Consider the following 12901-nt stretch of genomic DNA (forward strand, 5'->3'; position numbering starts at 1 on the left):
ACATATCTTCATCGTCATAGATTACTACCTATCTACACAAATCTAAAATATAGCGAAAAACTCCTCCTTTCAAACACGCTACTCCTCCTCCTCCTTCAGCTTATCATACGAAAGCGGAATCAATTTCCGTCTCTTCTTCCCCTGCTCTTCGTCTTCGTCATCCCCCAGCGCAGCCGGTCGACGAACCGCACCTCCGTCTGCCTTCTTCGCCGCGCCGAGTTTCGTCGCGCCGAGCTTGAACGGCGCCGCGGCGGGTTTCGCGACACCGGGCTTGGTCGCGAGACCGATCGAGATTGGTTTGTTTTCTGAAAGCTTGGGTGTGGCTGCAGAGGATGAAGAGGAGGATGGAGCAGCAGCTGTAGAGGCAGACTCTTCCTTCTTGAAAGATACGCGGATAGGACCAGCATCGCGCCGTAGTTCTTCTTTCTTCTCCGGCAACCTGACCTTCAAGTTATCCAAGAACGAGTCCACCAATCCTGTCGCATCGCCCTTCTGATCACCTCCCGAAGCAGCCTCAGCCTCGCGCTTTTGTCGTCTCTCAAACTCTGCCTCGCGCGCATCTTCCTCAGCTTCCCTAGTTCGGAACATCGCCCGCGCACGAAGCCACGCAGACCGATCGCGATAGTACTCCTCCTTGCGTGCGTCGGCCTCTTCGTCGTCGTCCCACTCCGCATAACGCTTGAGCAGCGCCTCGCGGTTATGCGCGTACCGTTCTTTGTCTTCGTGTTCGCGACGAACCTCGCGCTCTGCGTTGGCTATCCGCGCGTGTTCTTCCCGCATATACCGTCGTTCGCGCTCAATGAACTGGGCTTCCAAGTCGTCCTCATGCATATCCTTCCGGCGCTCCTCGATTTCCTCATCAGTCAGCGGTCTGCCGTCCGATCCCAGCACGTCTTCTTCTTCTTCCTCGTCGTCTTTCGCTCCCTTGCGTTTGACAAAGTCTAGCGGCTCAGAGTACATCAGCGACGTAACTCCACGAGAACTCGTGCCCGAGCTATTCCCGTGGTGCGACGGTATCGGCGACATCGACTGCTGCTCGCGACTCTTTTTCATCTTTTCTTCCTGCATCCGCGCCAACCGCTGCTTTTCAACCTCTTCCTCGCGCTTGATCCGCTCGCGTTCCCGCTGATTCGCGCGTTCTCGGAACGACGTGATTTCCTGGATGACGATCGCGCGCTGCTCGGGAGGCAGATCCGCGAGCTCTTCGTCGTCGGGCTTGATCGTTGACGATTTCGAGAAATCAAACGTCGCTGCCTCGCGCTCTTCGTCGGGATGCTCTGCGATGTATTTTTCCTTGTACTCGTTCCTGGACTTTGGTTCCAGCCATGTCTGTAATAACTCTTCGATTTCCTCGGCTGTCTTTTTGATTGTGCTCGCGTCCAGCAGCGTCGGACTGGCGTCGTCGTTATTGTTTTCTGCTGCTGAAGATGATGATGATGACTGTGAATTGACGAGCTCAGCTATTAAATCTTTCGTCTCGTCCGAGTATGTGATTCGCAACTTGCTAGGTTTCCGTAGTACCGGTGCGTTCTCCTCGTCCTCAACCGCCTCGCCTTCTTCAACCTCAACGCCGGGAATCACTACCTCCTGCAGAACCTTGACCGCGTTGCTCAGCGCGGCGATGGATTCAAACTCGACTAACGCGCAGGGCTTTGGCTTTCCTAATGAGTCTTTAATGCGCACCCAAGAAGCAATCTCACCAGAGGTCTTGAGTACCCTGCCGAGCCAGAAATCGTCAAGCTCGTCAGGCACCTCGCCGATGAAGATCGTCCGGTTTTGCTCGTCGACCGTAGGCTGCTTGATTGCCGGGTCTGTTAGAAACGAGAACTTGATGTTCACGATCGGCATGTTTGCCAGCGCGGCAGAGATCGCGTCCGGTTTCCGGTCGTTGCTGCTGTTGCTCATGTTATTGCTACCGACGGGGTTTCCAGCAACCAAAGGAGGAGGAAGATGGCTCGAGAGGGTTGGTGGTGGGGGGAACGCACCTGGGCCTCCGGGCGGCACAGATCCCGGCGGGAATGGCATCATCGGCAGCGGGAACGGGACTGCGCCGGGTGCCATGAACGGCGGCGGAACCGCGGTCGGAGCACCCGGTATCTGCGGCATAGCTTTAGCGGCGTCGGCGGTTGACCCAGGGAACGGGGGGATCACGAACCCAGGTGGTGGTGGGAAGTTGCCTGTTTTTCAGTTAGCGAGATAGTTTATCTAAGAATAAGTCTCTTTGTCAACAGTAGTATCTTCAATGTACCAGGAGGATATTGGGACATCTTTCAAAGTCCTATGCTGATATCTCAGTCTCGATCTTTATTCTCTCTCGCGCGCAATCTGGATACGAGATGACAATCGCGCACAAACTGACCGGCCACAAGTTGCCACAGGCCACTAAAGTAGTTCAACGTGCTGAATTTAGAAACAACAAACGTGCTCGTCTCCCGGTCTGCGTGAATTTGAACTGTTCTGCTGATTACTTTGATCAGAAATCAACAAGTCTTGTGAGGAAGGTTAGAAAAAAGCGATGCTCTAAAGGTTGAATTCACGTGTGCATAATCTGCGTGTTTATGGCACAACCGCACAGCTGCTTCCTGCACAACTTCTCGACTCCTGATTTTTGCAAACCATCGGGATTTTCTCGACTCTCGAGCTTCGGTATCAACTTCACTGTTCACGAGAAGCACCACCATGAGCTTCCTCAGCACAATGCGAAGTCGGCTGGCGACGGTCAGTCCGCGGACACCATATCTGCCATCTGCGGTGCGGGCGCTGTACGCTGCACCGTTCACCACCACCATCCGGTCGTTGTCGTCGTCGCAACCAGCAGGAGCAAACACAAGCAGGGTGAAATTCGTTGCCCTGGTCGAACCAAAGATGGTGTCTCAGGACGAGTTGTCATTGCCTGAGATCGCGAGACCGGGCCCGGTGTCGCTCGGCGCGATGCCGAAACTGGGGCCGTACATTGGCCGCACAGTCACAGTCCAGCCGTCACGGAACGGGCTTCTGTTTGCGCTGCGGAAGTTGCAGAGGATCGTGATGAATAATAAGATCAGAACGCATTTTATGGGCTACCAGCGATATGTCAAGCCGAATCGCATGCGCAAGATGCGCGTGATGCAGAAGGGCAAGCTCAAGTTCCAGGAAGAGCTCAAGTCTACGTTCTTTTTGCTCAAGAAGTACCGGGGTCGGGGATACTAATTGGTTTGTGGTTTGGTTTCTGGGAGGTTGCAAATGTATATAGAAGCTGAAGTCTGGTTGGAATAGTTAGTTACGAACGAATGTATATACTACGCAGCTATTATTTCTATTTTAGATCAAGAAAAAACGCAACCGTCTATTAGATATATGTACACTATGCATCAACCCACTGTGCGCTCGACATCTGCTGCAGCCGACTAAGTGCCCGAGCAAACGCGAAAACCTCCTCATCTCCCGAAAACATATGCAGCTCGCGCAAGCTATCCTCGATACCCTCGTCGCCCGTCATGCCGGACTCGATCGCAGACACGTCAGCCGCCGGCTTGGCGTCTTTCTTGCGGTCGTCGACCAGGATGTTTGCGAACGGGACCTCGGACGTCGCAATCAGCTTTCCCTTGCTCTCGTAGACCGCGTCGAGGAAAGTGATGAACCGGCGCGCCTTGTCCTTGTTGCTCATCGTCATGATCGGGATGTCGGTCACGACGAACGCGTGGTAATTCCGCGCGAGCTCGAGGTAGTCCGCCGCGCTCATGGGCTGGCCGCACAGTTGCTCGAAGCTGAACTGCGCGACGCCGCCGGACGCACGGGGAACTTTGAGCTCGCGGCCCCAGATGGTGTGGGAGGCGGGATGGGGAGGGTCGCGCGGGTCGGCGAAGTAGTCGAACCATTTCTGCGCGTGCTGCTTGGCTTCGGCGTCGAGAGGCGAGTGGTAGACGTTCTTGAGCGGGCGCTCGATGCGGCGGTAGTCGGTGGGCGAGTCGAGGCAGATCACCTGGAGCCGCTCCTTGATAAGCTCGATGCAGGGTATGAATGACTGTCGCTGGATGCCGTTCTTGTAGAGCTCGTCGGGCGCGCGGTTGGACGTGATGACGAAGACGACGCCGTGGTGGATCAGGGCCTCGAAGAGCCGGCGGAGGATCATCGCGTCGGCGACGTCGACGACCTGGAACTCGTCGAAGCAAAACACGCGGGACTCGTCCGCGAGCGCGGCGGCGAGGAACGGGACGGTGTCGCAGTCTGCGCCGTGCTCGCGCTTGAGCGCGTGGTTGCGCTTGTGCACGTCCTGCATGAAGGCGTGGAAATGGATGCGCCGCTTGGAGAGCACGGTGGTCGGGATCGTGGAGTAGAAGAGGTCCATGAGCATTGTCTTGCCGCAGCCGACGTCGCCGTAGAGATAGATGCCTTTGGGCACGGTCGCAAGGTCGATCTGCGGAGCGTCGGAGTTCTTGCCGCGCGAGAAGAGTTTGAAGAGGCCTTTTTTTGGTTTGAGGGATTCGATATCTGGGTATTCGACCGGCGGCGGGTGGTATTTCGAGATTCCGTCATGTAGCTCGACTAGCAACGACACGATCCCGCGCTGAAACGAGTCGTCGCGTAAAAGTCCTTTGCCGACCAGATAATCATATTGTTCAAGCGGTGCTAGGCGACATCGTGATCAGTAACAGTCTTACATAGGTGAATCAACAAGCAGATAACATACTCCGGTCGACAAATGGTTCGACTTTCTTAGTCTTCACAGCAGCAGAACTCGACCAACGACGCCAGCAACCACATAACCTCTCAGCCTGTCTTGATCTCGCCGCAACACGGTAGGACGTATTCAACAACAAGCGGTTGCTCTGAACAGATGTGCTGCGCGCAATGTTCCGACGAATAGCAGCGGTTCTGATAGTAAGTAGTGGCCCCCGCATTTCTATATTCCTCCTCCGCAAAATAGTCTTGCTATCCAGTCACCCCCGGAATACCCAATAAATATGCCCGGTAATAAAGATAATCGAGCAGCACAAGTCTTTGGATCTGCTTCTTTGCTTCTAACCAGGCTTATCGTGCTTAAGCAGACAAAGGTCAAATCTGGAATTTCTCGGAATGCGCCGGCGCTGTGAAACTATCGACGTTCCGCACGTCTTGCGGCTTCTACTGGTTTGGTCTAAAACGCGTGAAAATGCTGGTTATAGTTGAATGATAACTTCATTATATTCATACAGTTGCGGAGATATAGAGATTTTTAGACAAAAGAGAAGAAAAATAAAATTACTTTTCATAATCAGATATTTTGTGGTCGTGAAATCAACTGCTAAAGACCAAAAATGAGCGTAGGTCGAAAGATATCCGTCGATAGTTCAAATCAGAATGATCAGTGTCACGTTCGCCACGTTTAATAAATTTGGCAAAATTCTGGAAATTGCTGTTCAGGAAATGGCAATTGTACTCGCTTTTGGCATTTAAGATTGTGAATCAGAGAAGTTGACTTTGTGTTTTAAGTACATTAATCAAAACCATCTAATGCATCAAACAAGAAGAAAAAGGGAAAACTACAAACATTTTGCTGATTATTAAACACTGTCCATAAACACCGACCCGCCACGCCTCATAAAAACACAAATTCTATCAAAAAAAGTAATCTGCAGGTCATATCGGTCCCCGACCAAACATGCGCTTGATGCACTTTTTCAACTGCTCGTCTTCGCTAGCGTTGATTTTAACGTCCGAGGTCGCGACGCGCTGGTTATACTCGTCCAAACAACCAGAGAACATGACGTTCTCGCCGTTGCCCGGCCGGACTTGGCTTCTGAACTCGTCGCCGTCGCGGTCTTGATCCGACATGAGCTCGTCTTTGTCGACGAGCGCGCCGGAGTCCTCGTCGTCGGCGAGATGTCTGACCTCGAGATCGCGGACGACGTTGCCGTTCACGGCGCGGACGGTGCGCCAGTACTGCGAGCCGGAGACGGCGCCGCTGATAAAGCCTTGCTCGGTTTCGCCGCCGCCGAAGGGGCCGTTGCCTTGTGCGTCTTGGCCGATGTAGTACGCGCTGCCGGATTGGTGGGTCCATAGACTGCTTTGTTTGTCGATGTCGTCTGTGAGTCCGCGCGCGAGCTCGGCGGTGATTTTCAGGACGGGGGAGAGTTGGTAGGCGGTGGTGAGGTCGAGTGGGTAGGAGAGCCCGCGGGCGCCGAGGAGGGATGAGGATTGGCTGATGTCGGTTTGCGCAGTGACGCGCTGGTGCTGACCTGATCGCGCGTACTGCTGGACATTATCAGATTTGAGGGCCCACTCTGACGAGAAGATCTTCTTGAATGGCTTTGACGAAGCGGCGGAGTTGGAGTATGTGATTTCGGAGGAGAGCTTGCCGGATCGACTGGCGACGGAGGTCACGTTGAGCTCGGAATTGTCGGTGCTCTTGGTGACTTGATTGAGCACGTTCAGCGGCGAAATGTCAAACTCGACGAGCTTTCCGGCAGTAGCGGTCAATTCGGGCGATGTCCAGACCAAGACGTTTCCGGAAACGACCCAGTCGTGCTCGATGACTGGCTCGAGAGCGTCGCCGGTGAGGACCTTGATTTCGAGTTTGGCGCCGTCCCAGAGGAGAGGGAGAGCAGGGGTTATATCAAACTCGTACATGGGCACGTCGTAGGCGCTGATTCCGACGATGGGACGCCAGAAGCCGGGGGATATGCCGCCGGTGTAGATGATGGGGAATGCGAAGGTGGAGGCGACCAGTTTGTTGTCGACGTAGAGGCCTACCTCGCGGTGGGGGCCGTGGGCGAGCATCGACTCACCCGGGAACGCGTCCTTTTCGGACGAGATGATGTTTGCGTACCAGAACTCTTCGGCAGCGTTTCCAGAGGCGGTGATGAGGGCGACGGCTTTTGTGGCCGAGCGAGGAAGACTGAGTTGGACGGCGGCCGAGTCTTGCGGAAGGAGGAAGTGAGAGGGCTTGTCGGCCGTGCTTCTGCGGGCCGAGATTGGGAGGATGAGATCGGGAGGAGTATCGGAGAGTTTGTCGTTGTAGAAAGTAGCGGTGAGGATGATGTGGAAGGCGCCTGTGTAGGTATCGTCGACCAGGTTACCCATTTCAAAGATGAGTTTTTGGTCAGATTTGAAGAGCGAGAGGAAGTGGGAGAGATCTTTTGTGTATCCGAAATGGATGCCGTTTGCTGTTGGCTCTGCGGTGGAGGTACGCCAGATCTCGTGGTCGCCGAGGAAGACGAGGGCAAGGCGATCAAATTGTCTGCCTTTTGAGGTAGCGGAGAGGGTGAAGAGAACTCGGTTGAAGTCGAGATTGGGAGGAGTGTATTTGCCGACGAAGGGACGGCCGTAGGAGAAGCCAAAGACGTGGTCCATGACGACGACGGAGGCGACAGGATCTGTGACGGAGAGAAGGGGGTCGTCGTAGACTTGAAAGACCTCTAGGGGAGCAGAAGTGGTATTGAGGGGGACAGAAGAAGACATTGGATGTTGGCTTGGGCTCTGGGTGAGAACGAGGTTGCGCAGGAGAGCGGCACCTGTTCGAGGACCAGGAAGGATGATTGCGCAGGGAATGAGGACGGTGGCACATAGCAGCGCGAGAGCAATGCGCTTGAAGACCGAGTCGTTGGACTGCGGGCGCGGGCGCGGGCGCGCAGGCGAGAGCGGAAGCGAAGCCTTCTCCATGTGTTCACAGATCTACGAGGTGATTGCGGATGTTGTTCGCGGTTGGATTGGGAATCGCGATATCGATAAAGATATGATCACGTGTGATGTGGGAATACACGTGATTCTAAGCTACACACGTGACAATACTCCACGTGACTGCGTTGTTTGATTAGAGATTTCGGCGACAGGGATGTGCGGGACTTGATGAGAAGAGGAGGAGAAGAGAAGAACGGCTGAGGAGTTGAATGGAGGAGGAATACGAGAGGAGGAGTGGATCAGATGCCGGATGTGCCAGGGTCTTGCCTGTAGAGAGAAGATGAGAGATGGATCTATATGATGTGTATATATGATATATAGATGATCTATATATGACAGACAGCTATATGATGCATATAATCTACACTATAACCTCTTACTATAACACAGTGACAACACCCAAACCAGAGCAATAAGGCAACCGAGATTGCTTCAACGCGAAGCTTTGTTTACTTTAGATATATTGGATCCCGATTGGGTTAGGCACAGTAACTATAGCAACCGCATTCCGGTGGCACAAATTCTAATCTGTGAGCGAAAACGTGAGCGGATCACAAGGTAATCTCGGCAGTTCGACCTGACCATGCAGAGATCAGAGAGAAGAAGAAGAAGAGAAGAAGAGAAGAGGAATATGGCAATAAGAAGAATAGAATACAACAACAGCATAACATTAACAATAGAACAAGAGTAATAATAAGAACAGCAACAGCAGTAACAGTAACAGAAACACAACAAAGAAGCAATTTGAATAATTAATCAATGACCTATTTTTATACTTTCGCTGTGCGGCAACAAAACGCTCCTTTCTGCATTCCAACCTCCTTCGTGCCCCTTTCTGGTCTCCATCCTACCACGCTCATTTCTTCCTCCTCCTCCTCCTCCTCCTCCTCTTCCCCGTCCTCTTCCTCCTCACCACCCTCCTCCTCCTCTCCTCCCCTCAGCCGCCATGCCCGCCCGCTACAGGCACCGGCACTGCCAGCGGCTTCCTCCCCCCCTCCTCCTCCTCCTCCTCCTCCTCCTCCTCGCAAACCATGCCGCAGCCTTCAACATCCCCCTCCCCCGTTTCCTACAACGCTCCCCCGACTCCCCCTACGACCCTTCCTACCTCTCCTCCCTCCTCGCCGAAGAACGTCCCTACCACCACTACCCAACCGCCCGTCGGCGACTCGTCGTGCGCGTAGACAACACCACCATCGCGACCTCCACCTCCTCTGATCTCGACAGCTTACGCGTCCAACCAACCTCATCTGGTGAGTGATTCCTCCTGTCCCCTCCCCTTTCTCCTCCATCCATTCATTCATTGTCTCGTGTCGACTGCTCTTCGCTGCTCTCGACTACTCATCGAATCTCAACTAACATCATCAGACTCGGACTCGTACTTCGAACTCTCCTCCACCGCGACCTCCTCCTACGACTACGACCCTCCTCTCTATGCGTCACCCACCTCAACCCCCCTCTCTACCACTCCCCTCTCCTCAGACTACTACATCTCCGCAACCCTATCAACCACCTCTGATTCATCCGTTGCCGCGACCTCAACAATCCCCGACGCCCTCACCCTCTCAGATACCGTCGAACCGTCTGATACTGCCTCAATTAGCACCTCTGCAGACCTCACCACCGAGCCAGCCGCCACCGAAACCTCCGCGGATACCACCGAATCTACAGACTTGGCATCTACCGCAGCCACGGACACTCCAACCACCTCGTCGATAGATCAGGCCACCGTTACAGACTCTGCCATCACCGACTCTGCTACCGACTCCGCTACCGACTCGGCAACAGACACCGCCACCGACTCGACAGCCTCCTATACGACGAGCTCCGATACTGATCTGCCGCTCACCGTCAGCTCCTCGCCGTCTACTTCGACCACGGACTCGGCTGCTGTCACGGACTCGGCTACTCTCACCGACTCGGCTACAGATGCTACTGCTACTCCCACCGACTCTACAGTGACCGACTCTACACCGACCGACTCTGCCACCGACTCGACAACGGACTCTGCAACGGACTCTGCAACGGACTCTGCAACAGACGGCTTGATACCGACAGCGACAGACACTGCGGGTGCGTCTGCCACTGACACGTCTTCAGTTACAGACACTACAGCTGCGGCAACCACCACTGACGCAGCTGACTCTGTCACGAGCTCTGATGCTACTCCGACAGACGCCTCCACGGTCTTCCCCACAGACTCGACAGACTCCTCTCTAGAGTCCGCTACTTCGACAGTCGATACCGCCACTGACGTCTCAGCTACTGCTACCACCACTGACGACTCAGCTACTGTTACCTCGACTCCCCTTGATAGCACAGCTGTTGCGACCTCGACCTCGTCATCCGATATCGAGTCGCAAACGTCTACCGAAGCTGCGGGCTCCGTCACAGACACGGCTATCACCTCGTCCGTGTCAGATACTGCTGCTGTCACCGCGACCTCCTCCGATGATTTGACAGCTCCTACTTCCTCTGCAGAGGTCAGTGACTCTTCGGTCACGGAGACAGCCAAAAGCTCTTCAGAGGAATCCACTTCCGCTGTTACCTCATCGGGCGCGTCAGAGACAACCTCATTGGTGGCCACCAGCTTGACATCTGCTGTTTCCTCTACATCTGAGTCCTCCAGCGAATCTGGCTCGACCATTACCTCCATCGCAGACACGTCGATCCTCGCGTCCTCCACGACGGCCTCTTCGCTCTCTGCTGTGGAGTCTGCAAGCTCGACCTCGACTGAGACCTCAACCCCTACTGGGACCTCAACCACAGCTACTGGAGAATCTTCCGAGTCTGAAAGTGTGGCTGCTACGGCTTCAGAGTCGCAAGTTTCCCCATTGACGTCGAGTGGAACTACTTCGGCTGCCACTTCCTCTGCGACCGAGAGTCTCTCCTCCACCAAGTCTTCCGAGGTATCTGGTGCTTCGTCGTCGTTGACCACTACTGTTTTTGTTTATCCTTCATCAACAGTTACTGCCACGCCGTCGACATCTGCCGTCGAGACCTCAGAGTCTGCTGTGACTTCTGGCGTATCGGAAACATCGATCGCAGAGTCTTCGACCGTCACTGAGAGCTCTTACGCTTCGACTATTACCAGCGGCTCTATGGAGTCTGTGGTCTACACCGAGTCTGCTTCGGATGTGTCTAGCTCACTCGCTGTCTCGTCGACTGCTGTGTCTGCGAGTGAGTCGGCCGTGAGTGAGAGTGCTTCATCGGCTATTGAGACGAGTGCAGTCAGCAGTGAAATCTACAGCGAGACGTACACCGTATCGAGCGGCGCTTCTTCGAGCGAAGTCCTCTCTGCGACATCGGCTGTTACATCGGCTGTTTCGGGCACTTCTCCGACCAGCTCACCTGTGAGCTCGTCTGCTTTGGAGTCTACGCAGTCTACGCCTGTGTTCAGCGAGGTCGTGACGACCTACACTAGCGAAGGCTCTACTTTCACGAGTGCTTCTATCGTTCCGATTGTTACGAGCTCCGGAAATGCGGCCAGTTCGTCGCAGCTTCCTTCTTCATCGACTGGTCTTCTGTCTTCGACAGAGGTCGTGTCTTCCACTGCAGTGGTCTCGGGATCTGCTGTTACCACTGCTGTTACCACGACTGCTTCGGCTTCCTCGGCTTATGAGTCTTCTGGTAAGCTACTTTTGATATAACTACAATTCGTCGAAGACTTTGTTAACTTGTGAGTTTAGGTATTCTTGTCTCGACCTCAGTCGCTGAATCATCCTCCTTGTCCGGAGCTGAATCATCTGTCCTGACGTCGGCTGCTTCTGCTTCAGTCTCTGCCACAGAGTCTGCTGGTTCAAGCACGATCATAGTGTCTACTACTGCTGCTTCTGGTGACTCTGCGAGCGCAACTGCGACGTCTGAGTTCACTACTAGTGGATCTGCTTCGAGTATGTATTCTATATCTCTAAATGACATGGACGTGACTAACTTTGCATAGGTGCTCTTTCAACGGAAGCGTCAAGTGCTTCGCCTGCTTCTAGCGTTGCATCGACCGAGGCTACCTCTACGGTTCCCGGCTCAAGTGCTGCTGCCTCCACAACCACTCATGCATCCGGCGAAAGTGTGACGACAACGCTTGTGACTCTGACGACCACATCGGCTTCATCGGGTGATACGACAATCACGAGCGTTACGTCGGACTGGCTGCCCAGCTCCTTGATCATTCAGCAGACGACTAGTACTGCTTCGTCTACGCAGACCGCGACGGCGACGACATCTACTGTGCTTCCGAATTTGATTGCACCTTCTGGTGGAACGCCTACCACTCCTTCAGACTCGACTTTGGTCCAAATTGGATTTGCGTATGCTCTGAACTACCCGTTCATTGTGGAGCATCCGCTTGCTGTTGCTCAGATCTTTGAGTACTTGCCGCAAGGTGTTGCTTACGGATTGAACGTGTCTACGGATGATGCGCAAATGCAGGCAATCAAGCCGTACGAGACGGACGATAGCTCGTTTATTGTCTCTCTGGCTCTGATGTACGTGCCTTCTGACCTTGTCGACACTTTGTTGCTTGGGTTGCACACGCCATCGTCAAGACTCTACAACAACCCTGACGAGTCTGTGAAGGCGCTTATGGATCTTATTGATCCGACGATACCTCTGATTGCTTCGACATCGAGCACGTCAGGTTCTGGATCATCTGGAGCTTCGACTCCGGATTCGTCTTCGGATCCAGATTCGTCCAGCGACGCTAGCAACGGCGGTAATGGCAATGATCTGAGCTCTGCTGGTAGTATATCCGCCGGATCGCTTGACTCGAACACTTACTCTGAGACCTCGACTGCTTCGAAGCGTACGATCGGTATTGCCGTCGGCGCAGTCGTTGGAGCAGTCGCTTACGGAGTGTTTGTGTTCTTTGTTGCACGTCGGTTCCGAAGGAAGCGTGTGATGGCGGCCAGGGCTGCTATGCAACCCATGCTCCAGATCTCTGCGCCAATGCCTCTCGGCACCGTTCCTTCGCCCCGACCTGAGGGAAGTGGTGTGGGATACGGAGCGGCAGGGATGAGTGCAGCTCCGAACCGGTCACCCACTACATCGACCAACAATCAATCAGGACAAAGTCGATTGAGTGGCTCGCGCGGATCGAGTAGCGGCGGACACGTTAGTGGACGCGGCATCTCAGTTCCGGTGATGAGCGAGAATTCTTTGGGATGGTCTTAATAATCCCACATTTTGCATATACTGTATTTATATTTTGGTGTTTGGTTGTTTATAATTTTTGAGGTATGTGCTTTTCACTTTGCTTACAAGTTGCGAG

At 54.0% G+C, this 12901-nt stretch overlaps 5 protein-coding genes across 5 annotated transcripts; 2 read left to right on the forward strand and 3 right to left on the reverse strand.

Moving 5' to 3' along the window:
• Nucleotides 1-78: 78 nt before the first annotated feature.
• BZA70DRAFT_288042 (uncharacterized protein) lies at nt 79-2267 on the reverse strand (the record flags this gene model as incomplete). The annotated part of the gene is made up of 2 exons (XM_064914002.1): nt 79-2177; nt 2249-2267. The coding sequence occupies 2 exons, from the start codon at nt 2265-2267 to the stop codon at nt 79-81; spliced, it is 2118 nt and encodes a 705-aa protein (XP_064769600.1).
• Nucleotides 2268-2486: 219 nt separating this feature from the next.
• On the forward strand, nt 2487-3319 carry BZA70DRAFT_274565 (uncharacterized protein). Its single transcript, XM_064911997.1, has one exon. It carries the CDS (start codon nt 2680-2682, stop codon nt 3187-3189), a length of 510 nt encoding a protein of 169 aa, XP_064769601.1. The 5' UTR covers nt 2487-2679; the 3' UTR covers nt 3190-3319.
• Nucleotides 3299-5233, reverse strand: BZA70DRAFT_274567 (AFG1-like ATPase-domain-containing protein). The gene is made up of 2 exons (XM_064911998.1): nt 4670-5233; nt 3299-4608 (listed from the first exon to the last, which is right to left on the reverse strand). The coding sequence occupies exons 1-2, from the start codon at nt 4878-4880 to the stop codon at nt 3344-3346; spliced, it is 1476 nt and encodes a 491-aa protein (XP_064769602.1). The 5' UTR covers nt 4881-5233; the 3' UTR covers nt 3299-3343.
• A 191-nt stretch (nt 5234-5424) lies between these two features.
• Nucleotides 5425-7702, reverse strand: BZA70DRAFT_274568 (peptide N-acetyl-beta-D-glucosaminyl asparaginase amidase A-domain-containing protein). The gene has a single exon (XM_064911999.1). It carries the CDS (start codon nt 7618-7620, stop codon nt 5599-5601), a length of 2022 nt encoding a protein of 673 aa, XP_064769603.1. The 5' UTR covers nt 7621-7702; the 3' UTR covers nt 5425-5598.
• An 882-nt stretch (nt 7703-8584) lies between these two features.
• Nucleotides 8585-12804, forward strand: BZA70DRAFT_266002 (uncharacterized protein; the record flags this gene model as incomplete). The annotated part of the gene is made up of 4 exons (XM_064910998.1): nt 8585-8888; nt 9004-11265; nt 11325-11528; nt 11579-12804. 4 exons carry the CDS (start codon nt 8585-8587, stop codon nt 12802-12804), a joined length of 3996 nt encoding a protein of 1331 aa, XP_064769604.1.
• Nucleotides 12805-12901: the final 97 nt, after the last annotated feature.

Source organism: Myxozyma melibiosi (genome assembly GCF_037950935.1).
Source record: "Myxozyma melibiosi strain Phaff 52-87 chromosome Unknown BZA70scaffold_2, whole genome shotgun sequence".
NCBI lineage: Eukaryota > Fungi > Ascomycota > Lipomycetes > Lipomycetales > Lipomycetaceae > Myxozyma > Myxozyma melibiosi.

Coding starts and splice junctions, on each gene's coding strand:
- BZA70DRAFT_274565 (XM_064911997.1), top strand. CDS start 2,680: ATGAGCTTCCTCAGCACAATGCGAAGTCGGCTGGCGACGGTCAGTCCG.
- BZA70DRAFT_274567 (XM_064911998.1), bottom strand. CDS start 4,880: ATGCGGGGGCCACTACTTACTATCAGAACCGCTGCTATTCGTCGGAAC. Junction 4,609..4,669: donor CGAACCATTTGTCGACCGGA/GTATGTTATCTG, acceptor GATGTCGCCTAG/CACCGCTTGAACAATATGAT.
- BZA70DRAFT_274568 (XM_064911999.1), bottom strand. CDS start 7,620: ATGGAGAAGGCTTCGCTTCCGCTCTCGCCTGCGCGCCCGCGCCCGCGC.